Genomic DNA, 10,284 nt, shown 5'->3' on the forward strand with positions numbered 1-10,284 from the left:
AGTTTTTATATGGAGACATTTTTTCTTGCATTGAATCCTAGGATTTTTTAAATGTAGTTCCTTCTAGAAATAACAAGATAGAAATTGAGTTCAAATAATATTTTGTAGAAAATAGTTAAATGTTTATCAGTTGATCTTTTCCTTACTTTAATAAAGGCCAAGAGTACACTTTCTATATTAATAGAATAGGAATTTTAATAATAAATGTGAAAAGTTAAAGTAATCCTGACAAGTTTTTCAGAACTGTTGAAGATATTTATTTTGAAAACAACTTTAGTTGAAAAACAGCAGAAACGAAAAGAGAAATATCACATTTTATAAAAGCAGTAGAATGACATGCTGAGTTTAGTTCCACAATAAAATCCACACCAATTTGTGTGTGTGGCCAGGGATGGAGGTGTGGGGAAAAAAAAGAAAACAACTGAGATAGAGGTAGAAGGTAACTCTTTGCTTAGAACCTCTGAAAAACCATAAGTTTTGTCAAAGCATGCCAGAGGCGACCAATATAATCTCCTGAAATGTAGGATTTACATCATTTCTCAGGGTAACTCGTTAAGGCGGTTTGGTTCCACCAATGAATAAAGTTCCTAATTCTATACTAAGCTCATCCTTTGGGACATCAATCTCATCTCCTGCTTCTTCCCCGAGCTTTTTCCACCAGGGTGCTTGTATATGCTTCAGAGTGGTGAGATGGGCCTGCTTGGCTTTGGCCGCCACAGGTCTGGATCTACTTAGGAAGAGCTCAGGTTCTTTCCCTTCTGCCTCCTTCAGACTTGGTGCCTCTGTAGTAAATAGAAAATAAACAGGTAAGTGGAAGAGTTCTGTACAAACAAGGAGGAACTTGGGAACTAGAGTCAAAATTCTGCAGTAACAGGCAGGGACAGGGTTCCAACTCTGAATCTATCATCATTGCTAAGTCTAGATGGCATGTAACTATTCACAAGTTGTAGTTGTGGTGTGGCTGGCAGGAACTGCACCCACTCCCTCATTCTGTGTTTAAAAGAATCAAATAAGATGCAGATTTATTTATAAGAAGGGATATTTAAAATAATAGCAGAACTCCATCCTACAGATGAGAGTCTCAGTTATAGCCACTTATTCATTCAAAAATACAAAACTTTCAAGTAATGTCATTAAATAGAGGACCCCAGCCCCCTCTGCTCCACATATACTTCAAGTGTTTTAGAGGCTGACTGAAACACTATGGCTTCACGGATGGGATAGCTCATTAAATGCACCAGTGATGATTAGATGAATTCAATTTTGTGAAAGCCCTTCATTAAAAATTATAAAATGGCACTGTAACCACTGCTATCATCTACTTCTAAAATATGATTAACAGCTTTTGAGACTACATAATAGAATCTGGCTAGTGGGTCTTAGTAACTTTTTTTTTAAAATTGATTTCAGAGAGGAAGGGAGAGGGAGAAAAATCAATGATGAGAGAGAATCATTGATTAGCTGCCTCCTGTACAGCCCACCCTTCCTCCCCCCCTCCCCCCGGGATCGAGCCTGCAACCTGGGCATGTGCCCTGGCCGTAATTAAGCCTGTGACCCTTCAGTCCACAGGCCGATGCTTTATCTACTGAGTCAAACCAGCTATGGCTGGTCTTAGTATCTTTAAAGTGAATAACTTTGTCTGAGTTGATGCACATGAATGATAGAAAGGCTGGAGGAAGTAGTCAAGAAGGAGGTTATGGGATCCGCATCATTTGGAAACACTGGGTGTTGGTATGACCTAGAAGTAGAAATTTCTAAGGATAGGAGATGGACTAAAAGACCACTAAATGGTGTTTTCCTTCTGAAGATTTTTAATATCACAAAATCTTGTAAAGGTTCCTTTTAGAAAATAAAAATGGAATGAGCACATACTCATTAACTGCTCAATGTTGGTACTGATCTGCGCCTTCAGAGCATCTCTGTGCTGTTGGGCTCTATCTTCTAGGGCTCTGCCCATGAAGTAGTGTTGTAGTCGTTCTTGTGCTTGGGAATGGAGCTCTCTGCTGGCCACATCTGACATCTGAGAGCTCTTGAAACAGAGGACATAAAAAATTGTCACAGGAAGGACATATGTACCAAAGTATGTTTCCCTCAACCACTTAGCAGAGGTTCCAGAATGCTTAATTGTCTCTAATCTTATCAGTTGATTGTTATGACTGATGTCTACCTTCTACTCTTGTGCAAGCATTTAAATAGACTCTTAAAAGCAGCTTCAGATGAAAATACAGGTGGGGAAGTTTCTTTTTGGTATGCTCCTATGCCTCACTTCCTCACCCAGTGTGGTATTCTGGGAGAAGAGAGAAGACCTAGAAATTATAGTAAAAATTATAAATGGTTTGGTGAAGACATCGCCTGGAAGAGAAGTAACAAGGCCAACCCTTCTGTTCTAGACCCCACCTGATAAGACTATCTTGTTATATATTACGATTCCTAAACTTATCTAAGCCATCTTATAACTGCTTCTGATTTTATAGAACAAGGGACAAAATCAGCTAAAGGATCATGTTCTTTTGGCCAGTCAGCTACTTTAAAGGCTAATTAGTTTGGAGAAGAATGAAATTTAACTTTAAAGCTGCTAAAGCTTCCAACACCACAAAAATTCCAATTCCTGCATCTTGGATACAGCTCTGTTCCAGCTAACATCTCACTTTTCAACCATGGAATTTTAAACAGGTGCACTACAAAATGGCTAAAGCAGAACTTTAAAAAAATAATAATTTTATTGATTTTAGGGAGGAAAGGAAAGGGAGAGAGAGATAGAAACATCAATGATGAGAAAGAATCATTGATCCGCTGCCTCCCGCACACCCTCCACTGGGGATCAAGCCCAAAACCGAGGCATGTGCCCTTGCCCGGAATTGAACCGGAGACCCTTAAGTCCGCAGGGCGATGCTCTATCCACTAAGCCAAACCAGCCAGGGCTTATTTTTTAAACAGGAGTATGCATCAGAATCACACATAGTGCATTAAAAAAAAAAAGAACATTAAAGATCTAAATGTAAGAGCTAAAACTATTAAACTCAAAGAAAAAAATGGAGGAAAAACTTCATAACATTGGATTTTGCAATGATTTCTTGGATATGAAACTGAAGGTACAGACTACAAAAGAAAACATAGACAAACTAGTCTTCATCAAAATTAAAACTTTTTTGCAACCAAAGTTTTCTACGATCCATAAATTAAAAAGGAAGCCCAATGAATGGGAGAAAATATTTGCAAATCATGTGCCTGATAAGGGATTAATATCCAAAATATATAGAGAACTCCTAAAACTCAACAACAACAAAACAACCTACTATTAACATAGACAAAGAACCTGAATAGACATTTCTCCAAAAAGATAAAAAAAGCAAAGTCTCCTCCTATATTACTGACTACACATCTCTGGTCCATAAAATTATAGAGAAGACTCTAAATCCATTAACTCTATGGTAAAGCAACTGCTTTGCCTTATACCAGTGGTCGGCAAACCGTGGCTCGCAAGCCACATACGGCTCTTTGGCCCCGTGGCATGGGCCACGAAGTTTCAATCACACTGTACGTGTGTGCCCGCACGTGGTATTTTGTGGAAGAGCCACACTCAAGGGGCCAGTTTGCCAACCACTGCCTTATACAATCAATATATGTACATATCCGTCTGAGACACTGCTTTGTTGGCAAATATCATGTACTAAAATAATGAAACACTGGTATGGATAGAAGACTACATACTGGATGTCTTCTGACATAGTCATCAACATGTTGCTTCAGTTCAACTCTACGTGCATCAGTGAGTTCTCTGAGTCCTTGCCAAGGAGCAAATAGTTTCTTTTTTGTACGGCGTTTTGCTAGGAATTTAAGAGTCTGGGGAAAAAAAAAAAAAGATTTATAATTTTTCTTCCCTAATAGAACTAATTTCTTCCTACCAACAAAATATGGAAGTAACAATACTGCAATAGTTGTTAACTCTGAGTGTGTATGAGGAGAGGGATGGGGCTGTGACAGGGATGAGAGAAAATAATTACTTTTTAATTATATTCTTCTGTAGTATTTTAATATTTTACAAGGATATATTCATGTATTATTTGTGCATAAGCAATAAAGAGGAAAAACAGGAAATAAGCACTGAGTTCTAGTTTCAATTCTAGTCCCTTATCTCTATAGGACAGAAACAGTGACCCTAATTCTACTTAGCCTATAGGATTGTAAAGATCCAAGAGATAATCTGTAAGTTAAAGCTTTGTAAATGAATGTTCTTCCTCATTTCCTTTAGAATGGAATTCTGGTAAAACAGAAAATCTTGTTAAAAGGCAAGATTTGGAGACAAATTTGAAATTATTCTGCCCAATTTTTTTCACTATTCTCCCTTCTTTGCAGTTTTTTTTTCCCCATTGAAGTTCACATGGTTTAAGGCAATGATTTTCATCTCATGACACACATAAACGAATTGCTAAAATTCCGCAACACACCAGATAGCTATTGTGTTGGCTGTTGTCATTTTTTTATTTGACAATCTAAGGAAAAGAGGTCAGTGCTCCTGTCTAAATAGACAGGTAGTGCATATTTTAAAATTCCTGCACTGATATCCATGGGTTAATCCTTAGATGATCTTATTTAGCAGAGCTATCAGGTGTGGGTGTAATTCAGTGGTGGTGAAGGACTATTTGATGCAGATAGAGCCTAAGATTAAGAGCCCGAGGAAGGAGATGGCAGAGACCTCTTCCTATTTTCCCAGCACTTTATTATTTTTTTAATGGCTTTAAAAAATCTTTGTAAAAGGTTATTCAGAGAATTCAGCAGAATTTTCAAAACCTATTACTGTGAAAATAACAAATTGACCTAACATTCAACTATAAGGGATTGTAAAATGCTATAGGACCTGAATCTATACTAATAAAAGGGTAATATGCTAGTCTGGACATCTTCCAGACATCCTTCCAGACAAAGCCACGGTGGTGGGGCCGAGGCAGAGGTGGTTAGGGGCAATCAGGCCGGTAGGGGAGAGCAGTTAGGAGGATCAGGCTGGCAGGGGAAAGCAGTTAGGCAGGTAGGGGGATCAGGCCATCAGGGGAGAGCAGTTGGGATCGGGCTAGCAGGGGAGAGCAGTTAGGGGCATCAGGCAGGTGAGCGGTTAGGAGCCAGTGGTCCCGGATTGTGAGAGGGATCCCGGATTGGAAAGGGTGCAAGCCAGGCTGAGGGGACCCCCCTCACATACCTCCCCCGTGCACCGGGCCTCTAGTACTAATACTAGTATAAAAGTTAACCAGGTATTAGGAAAACTGGTAATTAAATGAAATACTCTTGTGCAGTGTTTTTCCAAGACATTCATATATAATCAACTTTACATAGGACTTTCTCAATTTTTAGCTACCTAAGAAACAATGATTCTGCTTTTGTCAGGTAAGGGAAGATTAGGAAGTAAACAACAGTTCTAGCCTTTCTCTGGGAAGTTATATATATTACTATGTTCCAGATAAACCACAAGAAAATGATAATTTAAGAGCACCTTTCTGTAACTCAAAAATTATAATGATCAAATTATATTTAATACATTATCTGTGCATTAAAAACATCAAATATGACATACTGCACTTGCATAGAACTTTGAAATTTACAAAACTTTCCCATAAATTAGGTCATCTGACTCAAATAAAACCTGAATGAAAATGGTAGGGTAGACATCCTTTTAAACATCAGACACGTGCTGAGAGCTGACTACAATAAATTAACACTTAGGTCCTTATCCTTGAGATGTTCATAACTCAAGTAAGAAAGAAAAAATTTAACAAATAAACATTGCTGTATGGTAAATGTGTATAAAGATCTATGAAAGTACTAAGGACTGAATTAGTTGGTAAGTTTTAAGTAGGTTCTTATTTTATAGAAGAGAAACTAAGGCTCCGAAAGCTAAATGAGTAGACCAAGATTTACAGCAGGTAAATAGCAAAGTCACATTTGAATTCATGTTTTTCCTCCTAATCTAGTACTTTTACTACATCAGACTCACTGCTCTCTGAAGTGTGACAGCTGCTTTATACTCCACGAGAGATGGCTTCTGTTGGTGAAAATTTTTCCTTTCCCTGTACCCTCTCCAATGTTTCTGGATAATTAATGCTGATTTCTCTTCTATTTCCCGATTATGTTTTTCCACCTGACCTAAAAGGAGGACAGACACTATTACAACCTACTCATTTCTATGCTTTCTCACTCAAATTCTGGAACCAGGACAATGATAATAACAGAAATCCTGCAGTTTTGTTTTTTTTTAATACTGTCTACTTATTTTCCCAATTCCATTATTTTATATGATTCTAAAATTTCAGAAAGAGCTTTAAAAGGTTTCTCAGATTTCAGATTATACAACTTCTTTAGAGAAGACTCATATAATGTTTTGTGTCACAGAAAAAAGGGCTGAAAAATCCAATAGCAAGAACATTTAGAAAAAAGAATCACAAGCACATGGTAAGAAAGTCATTTAGTACCACCAGAGGGAAAGGGCAAAACATATGTATGTATTATCCACTCTGTGTGCTTCTAACTTTCTCTCCAGTCACCCACTCAATTCTACTGATTACTTTCTTTTTACTTTATCAGCGTTAGTCAGCATATAGCCCAGGGTTCACAGTAGCTAACTGATAGAACAAGGCAATAGAAGGTAATAATAAAAAGGGAAGTATTTGAGAGATAGTTTCAAAAAAAAATATTTGATAGGATTTAATGACCAACCAAATGTGGTGGTAAGAGAGGGAAAGAACTCTAGGATGTCTCACAGATCAGAAACTGAGTAGACTGTTGGTTCAATAACCTGAGATTAGGAATACACAGAGAGGAAATTAGAGGGGAGAGATAAGGACTAGATTTTGGGATGTTTGTAGATAGCTAAGTAAAGCTATCCCACAGGCAGCTGGCTACATAGCTATGTTGTCCAAAATAGTTGAAACTAGCCACAATGGCTACTTAAATTTAAATAAAGTAAAATTAATAATTCAGGTCATCAAGTACACTAGCCACATTTCAAGTACTTAATAGTCACCTCTAGCCAGTGGCTAAGTATTGGACAGTGCATATACAGAAAATTTCATTTTGTAGAAAGTTCTGCTGGACCAAAGCTTAGGAGAGTGGGTAAGGATGGAGAAAAGATTTCAGAGTACTCAGCACTTAATAGTTGGAGCTACAGTTATGAGATACCTTAGGAAGAGCAACATGAGAATAATGGGGTGGAGTTGGAATACCAAGAAACATCTATATTTATGGAAAGGAAGAGATAAAAAACTAGTGAAGGATACTCGAAATGAGTAGTAGGAAGGGAAGAGGAAGAACAAAAAAAGCATCTTGAAACCAGTCAGATTTCTCAGAATACATTTTAATATTACTTTCAACAAACAACAAGTGTTGGCGAGGATGTGGAGAAAAGGGAACCCTTGTGCACTGTGGTGGGAATGCAAGTTGGTGCAGCCACTGTGGAAAGCATTATGGAGTTAACTAAAAAAAATTAAAAATGGAACTGCCTTATGACCCAGCAATTCCATTTCTAGGAATTTATCCAAAGAAATCTGAAACACTAATTCAAAAGAATATATGTATGTTCATTGCAGCATTATTTACAACTAGAGGCCTGGTGCATAAATTCTTGCACGGGCCAGCCGGGGGGAGGGGCTGCTGGCGGTTGGCTGGCTGGCCCTGCCCCCTGGTCAAACTCCCGGTTGAGGGGACAATTTGCATATTAGCCTTTCATTATATAGGATAGCCAAGTATGAAAACAATCTAAGTGTCTATCCATGGTTGTGGTAGGTTCTCCAGCTGGGGAGGGGCCGTGGGAGGGCTCCAGGGCATGTCCAGCCCATCTTGCTACGTCCCGATCGGCCAGACCCCAGCAGTAAGCTAACCTACCAGTCAGATCACCTGCCCCATGGTGGTCAGTGCACATCATAGCAACTGGTCCACCGGTCGACTGTCTGCCCACGTCATAGTGAGTGGTTCAGCAGCTTTAGCATATCATTAGCATGTTACGCTTTGATTGGTTGAACGGACGACCAGATGACTGGACACTTAGCATATTAGGCTTTTATTATATAGCACAGTCAAGATTTGGAAGCGGCTCAAGTGTCCATTAGCAGGTAAGGGGTTAAAAAAACTGTGGTACATTTACACAATGGAATACTACCCTGCAGTAAAAAGGAAGAAAATTTTACCCTTTGCAACAGCATGGATGGACCTGGAGAACACTATGCTAAGTGAAATAAGCCAGTAAGGAAAAGATAAATACCATATGATTTTACTCAAGTGTAGAATTTAATGAATAAACTGAACTACCAAGCAAAACAGAAACAGACTCATAGATAGAGAGCAGGCAGATAGCTCTGGTGGAAGAGTGTGGTGGTAGTTGGAGGGTGGAAGGATTGAACAAAAAAGAAAACAAAAGAGAGAGAGAGAACTCATGGACATAAACAACAGTGTGTAGATTTTTGGGGGATAGGAGGAAGGGGAGTGGAAGAGGACATTGAGGGGATAAATGGTGATGGAGAAAATTAAATTAAAAAAAATTCAGGTTAGTGTATTAAAGGTGGCAAGAAGGTGTCAGAAAATTTGTATTGAGGCATGAGTAAAGTTCTGGTGGTAGAATGGTCATATTCTAACTCCTTACTTCAATTCACTGACAGCTATCTTTAAGAATATGTTTACCTATTTCACTAATTTATCTGAACGGTAAGAATAAAAAAAATTAGTGGAGAGGTAGCTCATCATTAACTAAGAGGCCTTAATCAGAAAAATAGTAACTTTTCTTTTGAGTCAAGAGATTTAATAAGATTTATACGAAAATGGAGAAACAAAGAAAAGGTCCAAATTTTAAAAAAGAAATCATCAGGTAACTAGGAAATCTGGTTTATTAAATGATATCCTAAACATTCTTACATTTATAAAATTGATACTGCCACCCACCTGGATGAACAATTTCAAGCATATTCAGCCGTACTTCTCGGGAAAGTCTCATGGCTCTCTGCTTTTCAAGTTGCAGTTGTAATCTGTTGTCCTCTTCTTCCTTCTGCCTTTTTAGTTTTAGTAATATCTTTGCTCGTTTGGATCTGTGATGGAAACATTAAATACCATATGTACAATTTTCATAAATCATATGTCCACTCAGAAGTATATGAAAAAATGCTTAAACTCATTAGTAATCATATAAATATTGTTAAAAAATTTTTAAAACATAATTCCTAGTGTTAGAGAATGATGAAATAAATTTTCATGTGCTGCTGCTATACAACCTTTTGGAGAAATATTTAAAATACATGTCGCCCTGGCTGGGTAGCTCAGTTGCTTGGAGCATCATCCCAATGTGCCAAGGTCTCTGGTCAGTGCACATACAAGAAACAACCAACGAATGAATAAGTAAGTGGAACAACAGTCAATGTGTGTCTCTCCCCCCCTTCTTTTCTCTAAAATCAATAAAAAGAAAAGAATATATCAAAAGCCTTAAAAATATTAACCAATTAATTACATGTCTAATAATTTTCTTAAGGAAAAATGTGTTATATATTATTCTCCATAGCATTACAACAGTAACAAGTTGAAAACAAAAATACGCTCACAATAGTGAGTTGGATAAATAAATACTGGTTCATTCAATGGATGGGTACTATAAAAAAATAAAAATTTCAAAGAATATTCAGTAACATGGAAAGACACCAACAATCTAAGTCAAGTGAAAATAAAATCAGGATAGAGAAGAGATCCAAATTGTTTTATGTGTGTGTGTGTGTGTATTTACTTATATAGAAAAACAAATGATTAAAAACAAAACTTTCAACACATGCATGGTGTGATTATGGATGACTTTAATTTTCTTTAGATGTTTACATATTTCTCAATTATTAATATTATTTTTGTAATATGTGGCCACAAAATTTTATTTAATTAGGATTTTTGTATTATCTGCTTTTACTCAACAAAATTTCTCCTTAGCCATTTTTAGCCAGTTTTGAATGCTTCCTAAATTACTATGTAAGGAGAACACATGTGTCAGTCTCTAGTAAACATACTATACTCAAAATTCCTTCAGATAACCATAGAGAAAGAAACCAAAAAGGAAGATGGCGGCATAGGTAAACACCGGAGATTGCTGCCTCGCACAACCACTTCAAAAATACAACTAAAAGACATAACGGACATCACCCAGAACCACAGGAAGGCTGGCTGAGTGGAATTTCTACAACTAGAAGGAAAGAGAAAAGCATACCGAGACTCAGAGGAGGTGCGGTGCTGAAGTAAATACAAAGGTGCGGAGGTGCATGCGGAGAGGGCTGG

General features: G+C 37.6%; 1 protein-coding gene across 1 annotated transcript in view; it reads right to left on the minus strand.

The window, feature by feature from the left end:
• Positions 1 to 233: 233 nt before the first annotated feature.
• IQCB1 (IQ motif containing B1) overlaps positions 234 to 10,284 on the minus strand; it is a 41,102-nt gene continuing 31,051 nt past the window's right edge. Inside the window, exons 11-15 of the mRNA XM_005875369.2 lie at positions 8,920 to 9,062; positions 5,987 to 6,135; positions 3,712 to 3,843; positions 1,873 to 2,029; positions 234 to 782 (exon numbers count right to left, since the gene is read on the minus strand). Coding sequence (XP_005875431.1) covers positions 553 to 782; positions 1,873 to 2,029; positions 3,712 to 3,843; positions 5,987 to 6,135; positions 8,920 to 9,062 — 811 coding nt within the window. The 3' untranslated portion in view covers positions 234 to 552. The remainder of the gene's footprint in view (positions 783 to 1,872; positions 2,030 to 3,711; positions 3,844 to 5,986; positions 6,136 to 8,919; positions 9,063 to 10,284) is intronic.

The sequence above is a fragment of the Myotis brandtii genome, unplaced genomic scaffold (assembly GCF_000412655.1).
Source record: "Myotis brandtii unplaced genomic scaffold, ASM41265v1 scaffold46, whole genome shotgun sequence".
Taxonomy (NCBI): Eukaryota; Metazoa; Chordata; class Mammalia; order Chiroptera; family Vespertilionidae; genus Myotis; species Myotis brandtii.